The sequence below is a fragment of the Alligator mississippiensis genome, chromosome 9 (assembly GCF_030867095.1).
Source record: "Alligator mississippiensis isolate rAllMis1 chromosome 9, rAllMis1, whole genome shotgun sequence".
In the NCBI taxonomy this organism is placed as follows: domain Eukaryota; kingdom Metazoa; phylum Chordata; order Crocodylia; family Alligatoridae; genus Alligator; species Alligator mississippiensis.
In genome coordinates, this window is record NC_081832.1 from 51,634,789 (window position 1) to 51,658,383 (window position 23,595).

The 23,595-nt window shown below is 44.5% G+C and overlaps 1 protein-coding gene across 5 annotated transcripts in view; it reads left to right on the forward strand.

Moving 5' to 3' along the window:
* The window catches only part of SLIT3 (slit guidance ligand 3), a 964,832-nt gene that overhangs the window by 936,412 nt on the left and 4,825 nt on the right, over window positions 1-23,595 (forward strand). For all 5 annotated transcript variants that reach the window (XM_019487139.2, XM_019487141.2, XM_019487140.2 and 2 more), the window contains 3 exons: window positions 19,815-19,969; window positions 21,551-21,836; window positions 23,210-23,418. In XM_019487139.2, coding sequence (XP_019342684.1) covers window positions 19,815-19,969; window positions 21,551-21,836; window positions 23,210-23,418 — 650 coding nt within the window. The remainder of the gene's footprint in view (window positions 1-19,814; window positions 19,970-21,550; window positions 21,837-23,209; window positions 23,419-23,595) is intronic.

Below are 23,595 nucleotides of genomic sequence, written 5' to 3' on the forward strand. Positions count from 1 at the left end.
TCTTTGTGAATACATTTGAATGGGATGTTAAAAACAAGTGACTGAAATCTTATCAGACAGAAAACTAGCTCTCTTTGATTTTGTGTATGTGCACATGTGGTTGCTCTTGTAACTTTTAAATATCTAGCTACCATTTAAATCCTTAAATCATGTAATGTTTACCAGTAGGGCTAGGAATTAAATATGTGATTTCATGTCATTCAGAAGAATTGAACTGAAGCTTTGTATGTATCATCTTGTCCCTAAGGGTGTCTGGGGATGTATAGGGAAAATCTTGTTAGAGCATATGGAAGTTTTGCATACAAAGCCCTCAAACAGCTGTAGTAAGAATGTATACTTTAATGAAATTGTGTTTTATCACATCACATTTAGCTCACATTCATCATTATAGTATTTGAACACTTAAAAACAGTAGCACCTTCTAGAATAGATCCAGAAGCTCCATGTTAGTGTACTATGGTTTTACTCCTAACCTCACTGAGCATATTGAATATTATATTAGATCATAACAACTAGCACTTGCATAGCACTTTCATCAGTAAGTCTAAAATCCCTTTACAAAAGAGGTTAGTATTGTTATACCCATTTGGGAGAATAAATAGAGAAACAGAGGCATGGAGCAGTAGAGTGACTTTCCTGTGGTCACTCAGCAGGTGATTTAAAATCCAGGAATAGAACCAGGGTCTTCTGAATCCCAGGATGTTTCTCTCCTCCCTAGCAATACACCTTAATTATACAACAAGAGCCAATTTCAGCACATGGTTCACCAACCTGCACCCACATGTCTCTGCCAATATAGCTAAGAACAGACAGTCAAAAAGCACAAGACTGAATCAGTTCAGTCTTTGCAGATTAGTCTAAGTTGCATAGATTGAACCATTAAGCAAGTAAACAGACATTCACTTTTGATTCTGGAAATGCAGCCACATACCTGCAGTGGCCCAGGCCAGAAGCCAGATGGTGCTTGAGCATACCTCCCTGCTCTACTGGAGCAGACAGCTTGGGCAAAGGCTACTCCACCCACTCTGCAAGGGAGGTGGGGTTTGCAGAGGAGGTTCAAAGCATCTTAGGATGTTGGGGGACTATAAAGTTAACTTGAATCTGGAGGGGATCTGGGACAGAAATTCAATAAACCAATTTAATTTAAATCAGTTGAGCTTGATACTATATCCATCCGGGTTTATCTTCAACCAGTTTGGGCCATTTTTAAAGTAGTTTATGTGCACTGAACTTCTGTTATGTTACAGATTTGAACTGGTTTCTGATCACTAGGGATCCTGGTTTCCCCTGATAAAAAATCATAAATTTGCTGCTAAAATCCATGATTAAAATTAAAGAACTCCCACAGCCGCTTCCCCCAAGCCCTGCTGGTGCCCCTCACTCCCCGCCCACATCCCCTGCTCCTCCAGCCCTGCTGGAGGGGGCCCCCAGCTGCCAGGGCTATGGACCCAGATCCACAGCCACCTGTCTGCTCCCCCTTCCCCCCAATGCTGGCTCAGGCAGGGTGGCTCCCAGGGGGCAAGGGGATCTGTACCCAGGGCAGGCGCAAGCTGAGACTGCTGCCAGCAGTGGAGAGGGCCGGTTCCCCACTGCTGCATGCACTCCCAAGAAGCAAGGGAGACCCATGCTCCCTAGATTTGTACCCAGGGCAGGTGCAGGCTGAGGACTCAAGCTCCCGCCCTGCTTCCCTCCCTCAGGGCCTCCGGAGCCAGCAGGCACAACCCGGCATGGCTGGGGACAGCCGGGCCGTGCTGGGATTTCTCGATGGTGTGAGCTCCATCCCCCTCCCCCCACCCGGCGGGGCGGGGCAGGGGTTGTAGGCAAGAAGCAGGAAGGAGGTTTTCTACATGGCTCCTCCACTCCCTGCCACACCAGGTCATGTGGGGGGAAGCAGGGCGGCAAGGAAAAGCAGTGAGCAGACCCATCTGCAACATCACAAACGGCACATACTATATATGTAGGTGCTTGCTGCACCGCTAATTTGCAGCACAGTAAGTTTTTTGACACTGGGAGATTCTCATGTAAAAAAAAAATCATGCCAGAAAAAAGCAAAGCAGTGCATGTAGCAGCAGTGTGCGCTGCCTGGAACTGGAACCTGGCTGGCCAGAGCCACACTTCGGCTGCTGGCCAGGCTCCACACACTTGAATTGTCTCTCTTGAAGCCCTGGAAGGCCACCAGAGCCCCAAGTAAGGCTGCATGGGCCAGCCCAGGTTTTGGCCTCATTCTCCCCTACCCCATCTGGGGCAACTTGCCACTCACCAGAGCACACACGCAGGGGCATTCCCTGGGGACAACTAGCAGTGGAACAAATATGTGCTGCTACTACTTGTCCCCAGGAAATGCATGTTCCCACTTGTTGGGGTTCACCCCATGACATTTCTTTTGGTCAAATCCTCTAATTTGTCTAGGCCTCTCTGAATCCTAGCCCTACCCTCCAGCATATGTACTATACCCCCCAGCTTGGTGTTGTCTGCAGAGTTACTAAGGGTGCAAGCCATCCCATCTTCCAGATGGTTGATGAAGATACAGAACAAAATTATCCCTAGAACTGACCCCTATGGCACTCCATTTGACCCTGGTTGCCAACTAGACATTAAGCCATTGTCAGGCCCTTTGAGCCTGACAATTCAGCCAACTTTTTTATCCACCTTACAGTCCATTCATCCAACTTCTACTTCCTTGGCTTGCTGGCAAGAATATTGTGGGAGACCACTTCAAAAGCCTTGCTGAAGTTAAGGAATACCATGTCTAGTGCTCTCCCCACATCCACAGAGCCAGTCATCATGTCATAGAAGGAAACCGGGTTGGTCAGGCTTGACTTGCCCTTGGTAAATTCATGCTAACTATTCCTAATCCCCTTCTTCTCCTCCAAATGCTTAGAAATGGATTCTTTGAGGACCTCCATGATTTTTCCAGGGACTAAGGTGAGGCTGACTGGTCTGTAGTTCCCCACATTCTCCTGCTTCCTTTCCTTAAAGATGGGCGCTATATTTATTCTTTTTCAATCATCTGGGACCTTTCTTAATCACCATGGGTTTTCAAAGATAATGGCCAGAGACTCTGCAGTCACATTGGCCAAGGTGCATCATGTTCAACCCCATGGACTTGTATGCATCCAGCTTTTCTAAGTAGTCTCTAACCTGTTCTTTCACCACTGTTGGCTGCTCACCTCCTCCCCAAACTGTGCTGCCTGGTCCAGTAGTCTGGGACCTTGCCTGTGAAGACTGAGGTAAAAAAGGCATTGGGTAAATCTGTCACTAGGTTGCCTCCCCCATTCAGTAAGGGACCAATGTTTCCCTGATCTTCCTCTTGTTGCTAACATACTTGTAAAAGCCCTCCTTGTTACCCCTCACATCCCTTGCTAGCTGCAACTCCAGTTCTGCTTTGACCTTCCTCATTTCATCCCTGCATGCCCAAGCCTCTTATACACTTCCCTAGTTGATTGTCCAAATTTCCACATCTTGTAAGCTTTCTTTTCATATTTTAGCTCACTGAAGAGTCCCTGCTAAGCCAGGCTGGTCTTCTGCCATATTTGCTATAGCTCAGACAACTCCTTCTTGTATGCCTTGGTGAGGGAGTGGAGGGAAGGAAGGAGATTGTAAGCTGTCTCAAAGTACATTTGCCTCAAGTATATTTAGCAATAGCCACCTTCTGGTTTGCTAGCTGCACAGCAACACTGTATCAAGGTATTATGCAAAGGAGAAAACTACAGTATCAAACATACACACATTTTTTGTATAAGATAAAACTGCTTTCTCTAACCAAAGCATAATAGTAAAAATGTAATGGGTCAAAAGAGTATTGGACCCTATGTCCAACTCTCTTGACCCTACATAGAATAACTGAGAGTAATTAAGTATTGGACCCACATAGGCAGTACAGAATACATCTAATGGAACTGGGATGTTGAAACAGGTTGAATTCATTGGCAATTGGTTAGGATCTGATGCTGAGCACTTAGAATTCCATTACATTCATGGCAATTTCAGGTGCTTTCCACTTTTCCTACTCAGGCCTTTTGTTCTTATGCACTAATGAGAAACTGATTATAAACCAGAATACCACAATTTCCTTTTGCTACTGTGGCATTTTACTCAACAGAAAAAAGGTTTAACATTTCCTATGCTTTTTGAGACTTATAAAAAAAAAATACTTTTATAGCCAGTATTATTCTTGAATGACCACTTGTAGATACTTGATAGATTTTTCATGTCAAAAGAGGCCAAAAAATTATATCAAACTGATTGCCAAAATCAAAATTGTTCTTACAAGTGACTGATTGAACTAAAAACAATAATACAAATCTCTGATTAGCAGAACTTGCTATTGAAGTGCAGAAAAGTCCACTTTGATATAAGAGGGTAAATTCTCTATTTGTCCTGTTTTTTAGATTGGAGGGCTGGGATGAGCTGTGATGAGCTGAAAGGTTTATAAGAGGGATTTCACAGCCACACAAGACATAATTGTCATATGATAAACACTTTCTATGCCACAGCAGGTCATGAATTCAGTCTTCACTTTATCTATAATACTTCACTGTCTCCTTAGTGTGAAGGTGCCACATAAAGCACAACAGAGGAGAACTAAGTGTTTCTGACACCCAGTGAGTTCCTGTGAATAACATTAACTTTAAATCAGCCCTTAAGGAGCCAGTTCTGCTTCTGCATGTTGGAAATGAAGTATCACTATGAACTCCATTTTCAGCAAGCATATGAGAGGCAGAGAGATATGGAAACCTAACCCTGTTTAAAAAGGTATTCTCTTGTTTTCTAAAGATATATTTATATAGCTTCTGCAGTGTTCCTGAATGTGCTGCTCAGAAACACAGTCCCTCCCAGCTGCTTCTGCTTCATACATGCCACTCCTGGAAATGGGGCAGTGAATGAAGTTGCTAGAGAGACTCCCCCCACCACTGCTGAGCATACTGGAGATTGTGCGCGCCAAAGCAGCAGCTTGGGATGCCTCTACAGAGACTTCAATTGCCTCATTTTTGCGTTTGGCATTTGTTGAATGGAAGTGGGTTGCAAGGCAGGGTTGCATGCAGGACTACTGCAGAAGGGTACAGATACCCAAAATATTTTGAAAGGCCACTTGTCTGTTGAGACAGGTGGGCAATACCAGATCTTTAGAGGAACGTTTAAATCACCCCATGGATTCAATTATGAGAGAGAGCTCCATGCAGGTAAAATATCTCTCTAACCTCCTTGATCACTAATGGGTAGCTTTTAACTGGAAGTATGAGTCTTTCCCTTACAAAAGTTTTAGCTAGTATATGCAACTCTAAATGTTTTCCTGTATATTAATGTCTAAGAATTATGATGTTTTATGCCTGGTGTTATATATTCACAAATACAAGCAAAGAGTGATATAGCTACGTGTTCACAGATGCACATATAGAAATCCAAGCCCAAAAATATAGATACAGATTTCTTTTACAATAAGCCTATGCAGCCCCTGTAACCATAAGCACGTTTGTTTATCTGGACATTTTAGATTTCTGTGCTCAATTATTTAAAAAAATAATTGTACAAATAATGGTGTAACAGTAAGGTCACCACTCTTTAGTGCTAAGGACAGACATTCAAAAAGCCAGAGCCTGAATTGATTTAATCTTTACATGTTAGTCTAACCTGCATAGATTGAACCAATTTGCAAGTGAATAGACATTCACTTTTGACTCCAGAAATGCAGGCACATGCCTGCAGTGGCTCAGGCCAGAAGTCAGGGGTACGCTAGAGCAAGCCCTCGGCTAGAGAGAAACTAAGCTGAGCAAAGGGGCATGGCCGGGCCCAGGCAGGCCCGAGTATGATTGTGGAAAGTTTTAAACCCACACCCTGGGGCTGGGGATGCTTGGCAAGGACTGCTGACCCGTTGCCAGACAGACCCAAAAGCACTCTGGAACTGGGTTTCCCACCCCTTTCTCAGCCAGCCGGAGCAGTAATAGGTCTCTGGCTAGTGAGGAGAGGGGTGGGGCCAATCCAGCTTGGCTAGAAAAAAAACAACCCAACTGAGCCCAGGGATGCAGAGCATGCTGGGATGCTGAGGGACTCTGATTTAACTTAAACCAGGAAGGAATCTGGGGCACAAGTTCCATAAACCAGTTTGACCTCAGTTGGTTAAGTCTGATACTACATTCAGCCAGGTTTATCTCAAACTGATTTCAGCCATTTTGAAACTGATTTATGTGCATTGAACTTGTGTTTTGTTACAGGTTTAAACCAGTTTCTGATCACTTATGCCACTTTATATGTATCTTCTGTCCCTAGCCTAGTTCTCACGATCACCTGATACTTTCTTAAAAGGTAGGTTAGACATTTGCTAATCTTTGGGTCTCCAAATAATGGTGGAGTTTTAGTTTTATAACAAGGAAGTAAGTCCCTATGGATGTAGTGCCTCCCTGTAAATAAAGTGGAAATTGGCTCATTTCCTGGTTGAATATCTGTTTCTAAATAGACACTAATTCTCTTTCTTACGGCCAGCTTCCAATTTCAGCTGAACAGCTTCATCTACTGCCTGTCACTCAAACAAGAAGCATTTTTAATTACATTTGAGCAGCAACAGTGGTGACTGCCACCAGCAAGTGCTAGTGTATGCTATGCCCCTTCTCATTTTCAAGAGCATAAGAGAAGAGGGATTGTTCTCTTTTTAAAAAATTCTTTGTTTCAGAATGATAGTAAAGATACTTGCTAGTTTTTTGTGTCAAATAGGCCAAAGGCTTATGGTGAGCTGAATGCTGAAGCAAGCGCTGTTCTCAATGAATTGATACTAGAACTAAACATTAGATCCATCTGCTATCATTGGGGGCTGGACTCGATGATCTTCCGAGGTCCCTTCCAGCCCTAATGTCTATGAAATTTGTTCTGCATCATAAATGTACATGTCAGACTATCCCTCTGCTTGTTCCTGTGATGGATGCAGATTCTGAGATGTAAGAAGTCTTACTTCCAGAATTTCAGTTCTTACCTTCTGCTGCTTTCCTCGTGTGTTGTCCTTGCTCCCATTTTATAAATTCTGTGATCATCCAGATTTTTCTCTATGGGAGGCTTGGAAATACAGACATCACTTCCAGATCTGTAGAACATTGGGTAATGGTACTGTTTTCAATCATGATGCCCACTGAAGACCCAATCTATTGTTAGTGCACTGATGGCGGCATCAGGATACAATGGCAAGAGCTATGACATACAAGTTTGTTCCATCAGATAATTTAGAGAAGCAACAGCTCTTTGATTTGGTATGCAGGATCAGGCTGTGACCTGAAAAATTACTTTAAATTGGCTTGGTTATGAACACTGCTCTCTTTCTTGATTTTTGTGACTTTTTTTCATTCTGTATGACAAAAGCATCCAACTCTAGGGGTATAGCCAGTGGGTGCTGCAAAGACTGGCACTAGGCCCAGCCTTCCTAACATTCATGGGGCAGATCCTTGGCTCATGTAAATTGTTTTAGCTCATTGGCTTGAAAACAAGGACAATTTATACCAGCCATGGATTTGCCCTATACTAATAATCTGGAGAAAGGGGTCAAGAGCATGTTAATTGCATATTGCAATGGAATAAAAAAGTCTTTGTTTTTTTTTCTTCTCAGAATGTTTGTAGCACAATAGCTTTCATTGTTGGCAGGCATGCTGCAGGGATCAAATTAAGAGTGGAAATTAGATATGCACGGCTTGGCCAAATGATCATTAAGGGAGATATAGTAATCAGTTGTAAGTGTTCAAAGGGTAAACACCAAGGAGAGAAGAGAATTATTTAGGGTGATCCAGAGGACTAGAGCTGTGAAAAAAGAAAAGAAAACTCAGATATCAAGGGAGAAAAGATTTTCATGGGTGGATTTGCCAAGATGTGGGACAAATTGGAATCCCTATCAGTAAATTCATTTAAAATTGGACTGTACAAGGAAGATGACATTGGAATAATACTGCACTGGCCAGGGGCATAAATTTAAGATATTTTATAAGTCTTTGCACCAGTTATCTTTCTGATCCTATGTTTCATTAACAGCAATGTTTGCCTATAAAGTGGTTTTTAATTTGGTTTCAGACCACGTTAGTGCTGGCGTGAGAGTTTACTGCAGAAGTGGCTTTAAACACAATTTGGAATTCATTCATTTTCCTTCTATATCCATGAGGAGTATTATGTTTATTGTAGCTTGTAGGCTGAAGAAAATTCTGATTGGAATTAAGGAAGGTGATGGGGGGACTGTAAGGAAACTCACTAGCCCTAAATCACCCCCCTCATGCTGAAGTTGAAGTAGGTCTCACCAATTGAGTTCTCTGTACTCTCTTATCCCCTACTGTAGCACACCTCATTGCAGCATCTAAACTGTATCTCTTATGCTTGGTACCTCTCCTCCAGAGCTGGTCTGTCGTGAGCTCATAGGTTCCACTGAATAGTGCTTTCAACTTACTCACTCTTCTTCTGTGCTTTTGAAGATTCCTTTCCTGTAGTCTTTTCTTTTGTTCACTAGGGCTGTGTGAGGCTTTGGACAGAGCTTCAGATCCGGAGAAGCTTTGGACACTTTGGGGTCTGAAGCAGCACATCTGGGTCAAAGCTCTGGCCTTGTTAGGCCTCTCAAAGCGGTTCGGAGCTTCCGAAGAGCTTCAGAGCCACCTCAGAGATCCGGCCATAGGGTATAATGGTGTCACAGAGCACTGAGGTGCCCTGCTCCTGAAGAGGAGAAACTGCTAGGGAGGGAGCCCTAGCAGTGACTAAGGAGCCCAGCTGTGGGTTGCCAGGGCAACCAAAGAAGGTCAGCTGACCAGAGGGGGCAGGGCCTGGCTCCCTTATAAACCCTAGGGGCTGGGGCCAGACACAGTTCTCTGCCAGCGGCCCAAGGGGAAGAAACTCTCTCAGGGAAGAAGGGTGAGGCCTGACTACAGGAGCAGCATTTTGACACTGCTGAGGGAAGGAGTGTTCCCCTGTAGGCCGGACTGATGTTTTAGCCGCGCGGCTTCAACTTATGTTACAGCCCAGGGGCTTGTGTTTTGTTGTTGTTACAACACTGGTGGTTTGGGTGAGGGTATTAGGGGTTGGAGGAGGCCTCGTAGGGGACTCACAGTGGAGTGTGAGGACGCCAGCACCAGTGAGGGCGCAGCATTTGGGGTGTGTAGACCCCAGCCCCAGAGAGGGGCAGTTGAGGAGCCCCAGAGAGGGGGCAGTTTCACAGTGAGCCCCAAAGAGGGGGCAGCCTTACTGAGAAGCCCAAGTGTGGGTGTGGAGAGCCCCGGTGTGGGCAGCATTATTGAGGAGCCCTGGTGTGGGCACAGAGAGCCCCAGGAAAGGGCAGCATTATTGGGAAGCCCCAGTGCAGGCGTGGTGAGACCAGAGAGGACATAGCATCACTGGGAAGACCCCAGAGCGGGGGCAGCATTGTAGATAAGGCCCCGGAGGAGAGGGCACAGAGTGAGATAGGGCCGGGGAGAGCCCTAGCACCGGAGGGAGTGTGCATCAAAGGAAGGAAGGCCCAGAGAGAACAAGAAGGGGCCAGATAGTGATAGAGCTGAGACAACAGCTATTCCATCGGTGAGGTGTGGACTGCAGTGTAGGGGAGGAAATGGAGCTGCAGATAGCGCCCCCTGGCAGCAGGGCAGTTCAAGGGCAGCCTCCCACTGATTAACACCGATTAATCAATTATCAACAAGGCATGGCGGGAGAGTAGGCGGGCGGTTGCCCCAGGAACAGGTGCGTGGGCCACATTAGGGTTGGCCCAGAGTGGATACCTGTTACAAATGGGGAAACAATAAAATATCTAATAACAACTTTTGTTGTTTTTTGTTTGATTTCAATGAAATTTTTAGGGGTCGTAGGCTTTGCAGAGAGGCTGAAGTCTGCTAAGTTTCAAGAAAATCAGTGGAGGGGTTTGGAGGAAACAGCACCCCAAATTCTTGAAAACAAAACTCATGTAACGTCTAACTAAACTAACTAACGTCTAACTAAAACTAGCCTAACGTCTAGGCTTTACAACATAGTGGGGTGAAAACTGCAGAGGTTGCAAACTTACTGAGGCCACAAAGCTTGCCAAGTTTCAAGAAGATCAGTGCAGGGGTTTGAAGGGAACTGCCCCTCAACCTGCAGACGAGCAAAACTGGTGCCATGGGTGCTTGTGGGACTGACTGTGTCCGTCTTGGGGCGGGGAGGGGAGACACTGCTGCAGGCCTGGCTGCTAAGCTGCTGTGTTACCAGTTACCAATCAATGAATCAGGATCGCTGAGGGACCAGGGACTCGGACCAGCTCAATACACAGGACCTAGCTACTACATAACGTCTTAACTAGCATCAATTAGCACCTACAAAACCAGGCTAAGGAGAGGAAAGAATCAATACAGACAACCAACTGCCCCAGGACAGACACAGTCTTGGCACAGTTTTGCCTGTCAGCAGCTAGGGGTGCAGGGCCCCAGGTCCCCCCTGCACCGATCTCCTCAGCAGTTAGTAGGCGTCGTGGCCTCAGCAGGGGCCACCATCCCTGCAGCTGTCACCCCGCTGCGCCTTAACACACGCAGGGTCACTCATGGCACGAGTTTTTCATGTCCTCAGCTTGAGGTGCGGTTGCCCCCAAACCCCTGCACGTATCTCCTTGAAACTTGGCAGGCTTTGTGGCCTCAGTAAGAGCTACCAGCCCTGCAGTTTTCACCCCCCTGTGGTGTGACACACAGCTGTGACATGAGTTTGGCTTTCAGGAATTTGGGGTACAGTTCCCCCCCAAGCCCTTGCACTGATCTTCTTGAAACTTGGCAGGTTTCATGCTCTCAGCAAAGGCTACCATCCTGGCAAGTTTAATCCAAATCGGACAATAAACAACAAAGCTGTAGATATTTCATTGATTCCCCCTTATACCCTATGGCCGAATCTCCGAGGCGGCTACAAAGCTTCAGAGCTGCTTCAGCTGGATTGAGGCGGAAACCCGGTCTGGAGCTCCAGGTCGGATCACAGCCATCTGAAACAGCCAGATCCAAAGCCAGATTGGATTGCTGCCGACTTGCACAGGCCTATTGTTCACTTCCTCAGTTGCTTGCTGGCTTCACTTCTGCCTGCTGCTGCTCTCAAAATGGGGATGCACCAATTAATACAGAAGGTCAGAAAAAGGGAAGTTTCTGCTAATGAATTAACGCCCTACTTTGTGTAATTAATGGTTATATGTTACCTTCTTTATCTTTTGACTGCTTTTATTGTTACCTTCTGCTTCCAGGTTCTCCCCAAGCATCAGTTGCTCTGCCAGGTACATTCTGTGTCAGTAAAATGCAATGATGATTTTAATGATAAAGGTAGTCTTGTGCCCGTCTCTCTCTCAGATTGCTGGATTGCTGTATCTGACAGACCAGACCAGCTTTTTTTACAAGCTGGAACTTGAGTGCCTGTAGACATACAGGACGCCTGCTCCAATGTGCTATAAGTATAGTGCATTGGAGCAGACTCGATTAATCAAGTCTGCTGGAGCATGCTAATTAGCTCACTCCAGCAGCCTCGTCATCTCATATGTTCAGCATCCCTGCACTTCAAAATGGGGGTGGGGGTGCTTTAACTAAAGCTCATCAAACAAGCTTTAGGTAAATCAGGGGTTTTCAGCCAGGGGTATGCATATCCCTGGGGATATTTGGGATGGCCTCAGGGGGTACCTGCACCACTGGTACGCTTGCCAATCGGCTGCAGGGGACCTCCCCACCCCCATCGCCGATCGCCCACTAGAGACCCCCCCCTGCTGACTGCCCCCTGCTTGTCGACTGGCTGCTGGGGTACTCCAGCCTTCTTGACCAGCCACCGGGGGTACACTGACCCAAAAAGGTTGAAAACCTCTGATTTAAAGCATCCCTGCTGCCACTTTGAAGCGCAGGACACTGAATGCATGAGATGCTGCAGGTGCTTTTATTAGGGCAGCTTTCAAGAGCCACTCTTATTAAAGTGCCCCTCCCACCCCCGGAGCATGTGTAAAGATGCCCTAAGTGACTGTTTTTAAATTTTTCTCTGCAGTTGTTGCCTAATAGCACCTCTGTCTTCTTGCCATTGGCATAGTTCTCATTGAAAACTCCCACCTAGACCAGATAGGGGGACTAATGTACAGCACTCAAATACAGTCTCCTGAAGCTCATAAGTCATGATGGGAATACTCTATCTGCATATGGGACTCTTCAGCCTGGAGAAGAGAAGGCTCAGGAGGACTTGGTGGCAACTTATAAGTGTATATGAGGTGTACATTAGGAACTGGGAGAACATCTGGGCACCCCAAGGAAGACAAGGTCTAACAGTCACAAACTGCTGGAAGACTGTTTTAGACTGGACATAAGGAAAAACTTCTTTACCATCCGAGTCTCCAGAGTCTGGGATACACTCTCCCCAGAAGTGGTGCAAGCACCTACTCTGGACACGTTCAAGAAGTGCTTGGATGATTATCTTGCTCGGGTCATCTGACCCGAGCAAGATAATCCTGCCCCTTGGGAAGGGAGCTGGACCCAATGATCTCGCAAGGTCCCTTCCAGCCCTAATGTCTATGAAATCTATATATGCTTAGGAGGACCTGATTCTTGTCCATTAAAGTCTGTTACTCTTGTAACACAGTGACATCTTAGCTTTTACACCATGTCACCAAAAAAAAAGGAATGAAAAGGAAGACCCAGCCACCTTTAATATTAACAGTTTGTCAGGGACTCAAGCAGTGTGGAAAGGGATTGCATTTAGACACTTAAGAGACAGAATAGGAATTTGGTCCCCAGTTTTTGTGGTCTCCGGTGTGTAGGTGAGGTGATTTCCCAGATTTTAAGAGGAGTGTTTCCATTTTGTATAAAATTAGTATGTCGGCACTTTCTGCTGTTTCTTTTGGGGCAAGTTACAGTATTAAATTTAACGCATGGAAATCCTTGTTCACCCTTCAAATGTTTACATTTTAAATATTTCCTTCCTTACTTAACAAGTATACAGTGTAAATACTATGGTATTCTATGGTAATGGCCCAAAATACTGTGATTGGAAGCTGGCCCAAGCTGAAAAATTCAGCACTCTTTTTTTAATGGGTTGGAAAATCTAAAAAGCTAGAGGTTGTTTTTTGTGAATCCCGTAGAAGAGTTGGTTCTGATCCAGATTGTTTTATCCTGCCTCCTCCCTCACAATGCTCAGTACCAGGTATGTTCAGATAATTTATTCTGGTTTAATCACTTGGCATAATAGTATTTTTCAGGAGGGACAAATTGTGTTATCTCAAATAGGCATCAGGTGTGTGACTACAAAAGCCTATTTTAGCAAATATGTTATGTAAAACAAGCCAAGACAAACCTGCAGCCCTCTCCTATAAGTTTGTTTTTGTATCACTGTATCCTGTGTGAATAAGGGTGCAAGATTCATTTGTGTACCAAGCTCTTAAGATTCTAGTACAGAGTGAGGAATGGAAATGATACAAAAGTACCACTGGTATTACAAAATTTGAACAGTGTTTCTGTGATGTTGCAGCTCCACCTAATGGTAAAAGCTTAAAGTATATATACCATTGCAGCTGCATTTTTGAGTTCTTGCCTTAGGGCCTTGCAGATCCATAAAATGTTTACACCTTACTGTTCCTGTCTTAAGACTACAACTCATGTTCACCGCATCATTGCCTGTGTCAATGTGGCAGATTTAAAAGCTTACATGCTTGTGCCCTCTGGCACTGCACACAGTAGCAGTGTACTGTAGAGTGAAAATACTGATGAAATGCAATAAATCCCTGATTCTGAGGTAGGTATTTGCAAGCTGTGGGTGTTTCAAGAGGATGAGCTGTAAAACCAACTGATCACCAATAAGAATTCAATTAACATTTTAATAGAAAGCTTGTAGCAAGACAGGTCAGGAAGAGGCCCCTTGAAAAGAGCAGAGCACAGCAAGTTTGAGCCCAGTTGTGATGTACTGTTCAGCGTTTGTGGCTTTCTTCCCTTCATCTCTCGCCAAGCCACTGTCTCCACTGTCTCAGACGATTGCTGAGTCTCCTAAAGGCCTAACAGTGTACCAGGCTTTAAGGAAGAATTCACATAGCACTTCCCTCCCCCTCCGTGTTGTCTCCATGTGTCTCTCAGAATCCAAAGACTGCTTTAAGTCTCTTGTCAAAGCATCAGCAGCAACTGCTGGAAAACAATATCCATTCTCTTATGGCTTTCTGAAATTCCACTTCCCCTTGGGATGTAGTACGCAGTCCCTCCATCAGCTTTTCTCTTCCAAAATGATGCATAGATGACCTGGTTGGACTCAGTCAGCTTTGCAAAACTGAAATATTTGACGATGGCAATACATAATTTTCCATTTCTCAACGCATTAAAGATTTTGGTTTTTTGGGATGCAAAAAGAAAAAGGACCAAATTAGGGATCCAAGAGTATCTTCCTACCTCCAGTTTGGCACCTTCAGTTAACATGTTAACCACAGATAAGCTGAAAACATTGAGAATTAGTGGTTGATTCTTGGCTGCATCAACAAGATACATAGGCCTCGTTTGCCTATTAATCAAGGTACTTAAACCCTAATCTGGAAAAACCATATGCTGTGGAGGAGTTAATGATTAATGCTTGTGAAATCCTGGCCCAAATAGGAACTAGCACTGCCAAATGTGATAATGTTGTTCTCTGACAAATAGCCATAGCTCAGCCTTCTTCAGATAAGAATGTAGTTTTGTGTTTCAGCTTCAGCCATTGATCCCACTATAAGGGGGGTTCCTTGTTAAACAGCCATTCATCCTAGCCCCTCAATACACATGTCACAGCCAGCATTTCCTTGCTATTCTTTTCTCATTAGCATATCTGCATAGTTTAACAATTACAAATATGCCTTTTCATTTATCTAGTACCTCTCAGCTGAGAATCTATGCACTTTATACATATGAATGAAGCCTCACAACAGTTCTGTCAGATAGGCAGGGGATATACAGATATCACTGTTGGAAAATGGCTATCTGTATATCCCCTGCCTATCTCCTAGATGTCATGTGGCAGATATTTAACAGCAAACAAAGACATGTAAACAGTAGTTTAGAGCACTAAGTAGATATCCTTATAGTCAGTTGAAACTGCAAGGAGAAATTCACCTGGTGAAATAAGATCAGATAGATTTGGAAACCAATCTAATATATTCTATCTAACCTTTGAGAGTTAGCTAAAAACAAAATTATTCCTCTGTGTGCTGTGAGGTTTCTTTTCCCTAAAAAACACTTGTGGGCCTCAGAGAAAGCTATGGCAGCATCAAGTACAAATTTCCAACACCTCCCCATTGAGAATCCTCTAACCAGTCTAGGAGTGTTCACCACCCACAACACACGATTCCCTGGAAATACAGCTGCCAGAAAGTATAGTAGTAAGCATCATTTCCATGGGAACTGTTCTGTGCTTTCACATCATTTCAGTGTGCATTGACTGTATGTCTATCTATGTATTTTTATATTGGATAATCATCACCATGGTATCTAAGAACCTTCTAGTTTATAAAATGGAACTTGATCTTTAATAGACACATCAGCTTATGGCCATTTTCAACTAAAAGACCATTAGCTGCTTCCCGTGGAATGATACAGGACATCAGCTCAGTCCTTTCTCAGAGAGCTATCTCCTGAATGAGCAGCATACCTCGCTCATCACCAGGGATTCTGTTTTTCCCTGATAAATTGCAAATTCTCTGATAAAACCCTCAAAATTCATGCTTAAAATGAAAGGCACCTCACAGCCTCCTGGCCCTGCTCATGCCCCTCACTCCCCTCCCACAGACCCTACAGCCCTGCTGGTGCCCCTTGCTCCCCCAGCCCTGCCAGAGGGGGCCCCCAGCTGCCAGGGCTATGAGGCCAGGGACCCGGGTCTCTAGCCCCCGCCCCCCCCTTGCCGGCTGCCTGCCTGCTGCGGACTTGTGAATGGGGCTGGCTCCCTGACATGGTGAACGCTCCCAGGGGGCAGGGGGACCTGTGCCCCCCAAATCCGTGCTTGGGGCAGGGAGCTGTGTGCTGTCCACTTCAGGCTCAGGCTCCCACTCTGCTGCCTTCTCCCGGGGCCTCTGCAGCCAAGCGTGCGCAACCTGGTGCTGCAAAGCACAACGGAGCTGCGCAGGGAGCTGCCTGCCACTGCGAGCTCCGCGCTGCCCTGGTGATGTGTCCCCTGCCTGTACAGCTGCAGCAGGGGAGGTGGCGCAGGTTTGCATGCAGGGGCCAGGGCAGCATGGGGCTTGCAGCATCAGGTAGGTTCCTGTGCAACTCCACTGTACCCTGCAGCACCAAGTCACACACACTGGACTGCAGAGGCCCCGGGGGAGGGCAGCAGGGTGGGAGCCCGAGCTGAAGTGGGCAGCATGCAGCCCTGCATGCTGCACACAGATCTGGGAGGAATGGGTCCCTCTACCTCCCGGGAGTGCACATAGCAGCAGGGAGCTGACTCCGGTCCCCGGACGAGTCATTCACAGCCCCGTCCTTCTCCCCCCCCAGGACCCTGCAACTGTGCATCATGGCCCTGGGCCCCAAACCCCAGGCACTGCCCACCTGGGCGCAACCCCAGCCGACCCAAGTCCCTCCCTATGGGGACCTCAATCCCCCCTGCCTACTTACCTGTGGGAACTGCTCTCCAGGCTGCCTGGGGCCATGTGCATGTGCATGTACATGCACATGGCGTCGTCTGCCTGACCGCCCTCCTCCCGTTTCCTCCAGCCTCTGCCAGCCTGCAGGGAGCTCTTTGCAAAACTGCAAAATTTGTGGGTTTCTCTAGTAAAATGAGAAATCTGTTTGCCTCCGGTAAATCCATGGTTTATTCTGTTTTTCCCTGGGAAACAGAAAACCCGGATCTCTCCTCATCACCCTGGTCTTGCTCAGCAGTCTATGTAAGGCTGACTTCTGCCTGATATGGCTGGCATGTTATCTGTAATACCAGGCCTGTTGTAATAATGTCATATCATTGAAATTATTTCATAAGTACATTTGGTCCTTTCTTCCTTCAGGCATCTTGTTCCATGCAGATCTGGTACTGTTCCCACTCAAGCTAGTGCCAGAATTCCTCGTTACATCAGTGATTCAATTACCTTTAACTTAGTCAGTTATAATGCTGGGTGTATGGTCCATTTGAACTAGAATAAAAATTAACTATATTTTCACTTTTTTACTCCCTGCTGCATATTTTTTGTGAACAGCCCCAAAATCTGTTTTCTAAACTAACCAGTGTTTCAGAATGCTTCACTTCCATGTCCTGTATTTTTGTCTATAAAATAACAGCAGAGACACCACAAAACTGGTGTATGTGCTAAAGAGAGGTGTGGGACTGGAAGAGGGTTTTTGCAGGTCAAGCATAAGATGTATTGGCAAAGCTGACTGTATGGGAAGTTTACATAGCACATTTTAACACCTGCTATAGCCACTGCTGTCAGTTTCTCCTTATGTATTAATGCTCATGTGTGTGTAAAGAATTAGAGACTATAATGTTTCATTAAATTTAAAGCACCAGAAAAATTCCTCCACTTCCATAACAATCAGCAGATTTGGAAAATCCTCTGATTTTATTTTTTATAGACCAGTTAATTCCTGGGCCTCGTTGCCCCTATCTCATTCCCCTCAGCCTGTTCTTCGGAGTAAAATGAAGCTACTAAATGGTTTTGAGAGATTTTAAAGGTATAGCCTAAAGGTCTTAGAGCTGAAATTGCTCTGAAAATAAAGTGGGTTTCACTGCATTTAATGAATGGGCAAAGTTTTAGTGTACACCTGTGCTCTTAATTTAAGTACAATTGCTCTGACTTTATGTGGTGATCTGCCTGTGTAAATACTTAAATGATCCCATGCCTAGCTTACATGAAAATCAAAGTACTAATCACATGTCAACCCATTAGTGTAACTAGAAGGGTTAGTGGGGCACTTACCCTCAGTGCCAACTTAAAGAGATCACCAGAAACCCCTTCCCCCTCTGGGAGTCTATGGCTCCCTCTACATGTTACATGCATCACATGATTGCCAACATAATGGTACAATTAATTTAGACCACCTATACATGCTAATTAACTGTTGTGCCATAAAAAATTGTAAAGTTATTGCTGGAAAATGTGTAATAACTTTATAACTGGTTGCTCTCAGCTTTAATTTACACATGTAGCAGGGTCTGCCCTTGTGGCTGGGAACCCCATTAGCTGACCGCTGTCTGCCACAGGGATGCACCATGCACGGCTGTGGCTTGGAGTCCTGCAGCTAAGGGGAGTCTCGGACCAGACAGCTCCTGGCAGCTGAGGACTATGCAGCACCGCCTCCCCTCCTTCCCTGCAACTAAGAACTATGCATTGCCACCCCCGCTTCCTCCCCGCAGCTGCCAGGACCTGGAGTCCACAGCTGCTGGGTGCTGCCAGGATCCAGTATTCAGAGCTGTGGGGCTCTTGGTCATAGAACGCTGCTGTGATCTCCCAACCCCAGGGATGCATGGAACGCACTGCAGCTGGGAGATCACAGCAGCAGCAGTCTCCCAGCTGTGGGGATGCATGGGGGCTCCCAGCTGTGAGGAACTTGCTTGTTGCTGGTGCAGAGGGAGCCCAGGACCAGGCTGCATTTCCAGGCCCAATCACACATTTACCTGCACATGTAGAGGGTCCCTTTGCTAAAACAGGCACAGTCTAGTCATAGAAGCCAGGCAGCCAGGGCTGTCCCTGCCATAGCAAAGACTCTCAGGGGACTTCCGGGGAGAGAAAAGGTACTCTAACACCCCTGCTGCAACTTGCTCCTCAGCAGCAGCTATTGTCAAGACACCCCCAACACACATCCCAGCTCTCCAGTGGTCAGCACTCTGCCCAAGGCAATACAGGGGTTCACTACACCTCTGTGTCAGCTGCATACTTTTATATACATGTTGAATTTTCATGTTAATTTAGGTGGTCACTAGTCCTCAACCCTACAAAAATTGAGTATCTTCTCACATGACACCGCCCCCTCCCCCACCTCAACCCCTGAAGTTCTTTGAACAGAAGAGCGTCTTTCCCTCTTTGACTTGCATTTGCATTAGGATGTTTCTTTATGTAAATGAACAAATGATATTTTAGTTATTTGAGCAGAAGAGATAATGGGCATGTTTACATGTACATTTACGCCAGCTTAAATTTATTGCTCAGTAAGTTACTGTACAGTAAGTGGGAATAAGTCGGCATCTACACGTGCAGGCATTAAATCATATTAACGCTGTGTGTGATTTGACATGGGACTAAAGTTAGTCCCAAGTCAGTCTACACACACAGTGTTACTGTGCAGTGTTACTGCGCCATAAGGCATCTACACATTTGTTACTGCACAGTAACTAATTGGGCTTAAATTAGTACCTGCATCATGCACATTACAGGCGTGCACATGCAGACATGTGCCCGTACTGTGCAGGAATTTCTGTTACTGCACAGTAAATGCGTACATGTAGATGCACCCACTAAGTCTTTCCCACCTCTGGCACTGGGTATTCTAGCTTGCCTGTCTGTCTAAGTCACTTGTCTCTTTTGGGGAACACAGGGACTTAATAGTTAATTTCCCTACTTCACAGGGGAGTTGGAAGGGTCACTTGGCCATTGGCAAAGCATTTGGGGCATATGTTTAAGCAGGTGTATTCACTTGCCAATCAGTGTCATGAGTTGCCCCAGCATTCCCAAATCTAAGTTAGTCAGTATCCTAACAGTTAAATCTATATGTACTGATTGTATGAGAGATGACATAGTCTTTAATTTGTTCCTTTGAGATTCTTATATCCAGGACATCTTCTGGCACAAAATGCAACCAATCACAAAGTGGAAAGTAGTATGAGGTTTTCTTTCTAAGGGTTGTGACAGAAGCAAGCAGATCATAGCAAATTGCCTTTTCTGGTTCTTTTCCTTTTTCCTTTAGTGTGGAAACAGTAAATGATGGACAGTTTCACAGCGTGGAGCTGGTAATGCTGAACCAGACTCTGAACTTGGTTGTGGATAAAGGAACCCCTAGAAGTCTTGGCAAACTGCTGAAACAACCCTCAGTCAACCTCAACACCCCTCTCTACATTGGAGGTATGTTTGGTCAATAATCGAGCAGTTAACTTTCTAGGGATGTCTGCCTCTGATAGAGTTGACCTCTTCTGGCAGTAAAAAAATCTCCATTCATTATATAAAAAATGATTTGCCTGGAATAAAGACTATAAGAAATTAAAAGGAAATGATTCCGGTAGTATGTCCCATCAAATTGTTAGCAACTGTTTTCTTAAATTACCAACAGGTAGTCTTGCAGGGTAAGCACTAAGATCCTGTGAGGTTCTGCATAGCAGGAAAACTTGGATGGATAAGGGACCTTCCACTCTTCTGAAGTGTTTTTTTTTTCTCCCCAGAGGTGCAAAAGAAATTAGCTAGTTTAATACAGGAACTTCTAGACCAACTGTTTACTTATTCTAAAATGCCAGTTCATCAAAAGCAAAAGTTTTTATAGAGACATGCTAGGCTTGATTAAACTGTTGCTGAGCAGGCTCTTTAGGCTTAGTATCTCTAGTTCAGTGTGATGGAAGTAGGGGGAGAGGGCCCAGAAGAGTCGATAGTCAATTGACCAAGGAACACATGTTGAAATCTCAACTTTTTTTGTGATATGGAAATCTTGTTTTCCAGTTGGCTCTAATGTGAACCAAACACCAATATATGCAGGTTCCTAATGGATCCATAAGGCCTTTGAGCCTGACCCAAAGCCCACTGAAGCCAGTGGTAAAAACTTCTATTAACTTGAGCGGCTCCTGAACTTAAGCCATTTGTGCATAATCCTTTTTAATGCTCCTTTTCTAAACAACTTCTGAATGATTGCCCACAAACATGGGTAAACTAGATAATCTTGCCTTGATCAGAGCTGAACCTTTTTATTGATTTGTATTGAGAATGTCAGGGATTATTAAAGTGCATTGGCCAAATGAGATTATCTGGTAGCAGGGTGCAAGAACATCTCATATTTCCAATCCATGCAGCTCTAGGGACAAGTAGACATGTATGTACATGGAAAAGCATGTCTAAAAGAAATGATAGTATGACATAATCCTGTTATTAGAGTTCTGTAATGCAAAGGCAGAGTGGAGCAAAGTTAAGTCTTAATGTTGAGTCCTCCCCTTTGCATCCTTAATATATTATTTTTAAAAGTGGAGTCATATGTCTTGCAAGATACTATAAGTCAAACCACATGCAAGAACTAAAACAATTTTTAAAATTAAAAAGTGACAATATAACACTATTTCCATGAAGAATCAAACAGGATCATGTTTTAAATCAGATGCAAAATAGCTTTACCTGGGTTATGCTCGTCAAAGCTCCTGAGGTACTTGTTCAAGAATTAAGGTACTAGATCCTCCCAACTCATCTGGATTTTATTAGATGCAACACTGTTAATTCAATACCATGTTACTGGTTCCCATGCTAATTAATTCCTGTGTATGGTGGAGTACTGTTGGCTGTCCTTTTATCTCAGAGGTTGTGGCTCTTCACTGGCAAGCTAAGATATTCTTAATAGTTCCTAAAGTGCTTTGGGATCCTCAAATGGATGGTGCTCTAGTAGTTCTAGACATGATTTCTTATTGTAAATGCAAGATATTCCTTAACATTTTTTTTTTTTTTTATTTGAAGGGATCCCAACATCTACAGGGCTATCTTCATTGCACCATGGAACTGATAGGATGCCAAATGGCTTTCATGGATGCATCCACGATGTCCGAATTAATAATGAGCTGCAGGATTTTAAGGATCTACCACAGCAGTCATTAGGAGTCCTTCCTGGCTGCAAATCCTGTAACATCTGCAAGCATGGCATCTGCCGATCCCTAGAGAAGACAAGTGTTATCTGTGAATGCCACCCAGGCTGGACGGGTCCACTATGTGACCAAGAAATTGGAGACCCCTGCCTTAACAACAAGTAAGTTCGCCTTGGTGCTGGCAGGAGGGCTTTCTGTAGCGAGTGGATATTTTGCTTTTCATCCTATAGGCCAAAGCCGAATATTTTCAGAGGTGCTGAGCTCCTATAATTCCATCTGAGAGCATTAGGAAAGGTACTCTCAGATATTTAAGTAGTTAAAGTTAGTTTCACCCATAATCCACAGAGGGTTAAGCTCCAGCAAGATGAGTCCACTCCATTTCTGAGCAAGAACATACACACTTGGGCTTAATATACTTTAACTTCACACCTTCATTTAATTTATCTTAACTTTCCCCAGACAGACAAACCCTGCATGTCCCCCACAGAGTGTTAGGGATTTGACTCCCACACTTCCAATCTAAGTGGAGAAATAGGAGCATGGACCCAAGAGCAGTTACAGGGATTAATACCAAAGATTATTAATCCAGGAGTAAGAGTTATTTTAGTAATATTGAAAATGCCTCTTTTTCTCTAAGGGGATTGCGACCCCACTAATTACTACTTTCTTCTATTTTCCAACCTCATAAGAGGTTTTATTTTAAGCATTTCCTGCTTTGTACAGATATATACACCTAGCCAGTTTGATATGAATAATTTAAAATACCAAGACTAAGAAAATGATCAGGCAAAGGCTTATATAAAATAGTTGGGGAGGGGGTTTCTATATAAAATATTTGTAGGCTTGGGTGACTCATCCTCCTCTGGCAAAGATGCCCCCTCTCATTTCCCCTGTCCAATTCCAAAGTCTGATCCAGGTCTGTTCTCTGAATGGGAATCTATTATACTTCCCCAAACCAGCTCTCAGGAAACATCATCTCTCTTGCCCTCTCCAGAAACACCAAAGACCCACTACAGATCTCCTGAGTCATGAAATCATTCAGCTAGAACTGCATGCACAGTTTTTTCTGAGGAATTTAACCTCTTTTCCTGTTTACAGATTTTCTACCAGGGCATTGATTTTTCTTACATCTATTTATCATATGAAACTATTTGTAAAATAATTTCCCTGAATAAATCTTGGCACGTAGATTGTTCACAGGCCATTTGTTTCAAGGACTGAAACAATGAGCTGCTTTGTTTGCATATATTGCGTTGTTTCATCCCTGACTGGGGAAAGCATACCCTTTGCTAAGATTCCCCTGAGAATGTACCTGATCACTAATTTCATATTTGTTTTCAGTAAATCTTATCCAGTATTCTCTAAAAACTTGCAATTTCTGCAAATATGCCTGTCACAGAACTACAATTCTCTTGAATACTGGCTGGCCAGAACCTAACTAGGAGCTCAGACCTCCAAAACAAATATTCTTAGAAGATTTTGAGGTTCAAAAGCAACAAGTGCAAGCCAACTGTAAACTTTTCTCTTTTCTCAGGTGTCTCCATGGCAAATGCATAGCCACCAACTTTGCTTACACATGTAAGTGTACAGAGGGTTACTCTGGCATGTACTGCGACAAGAAGAACAACTCCTCAAACCCCTGCAGAATTCTGAAATGCAACCACGGGCAGTGTAAATTTTCAGAACGTGGGGAACCTTATTGCGAATGTGATCCTAACTATAGTGGAGACCACTGTGACAGAGGTATGCCTGGCCACAGTGCCTGGGATGTTTCTTTGCTGTAAATGTTTCTTTTGTGTTTGTCTTTACCCATATTGCATTTAACTCTCTGTTAACTCTTTGTCAGTGGGACAAAGGCAGGTGGAAATCCCATGAGGCTAAATCAGTGCAGCACAGCAACACAAAGTGTTAAGAGAGGGA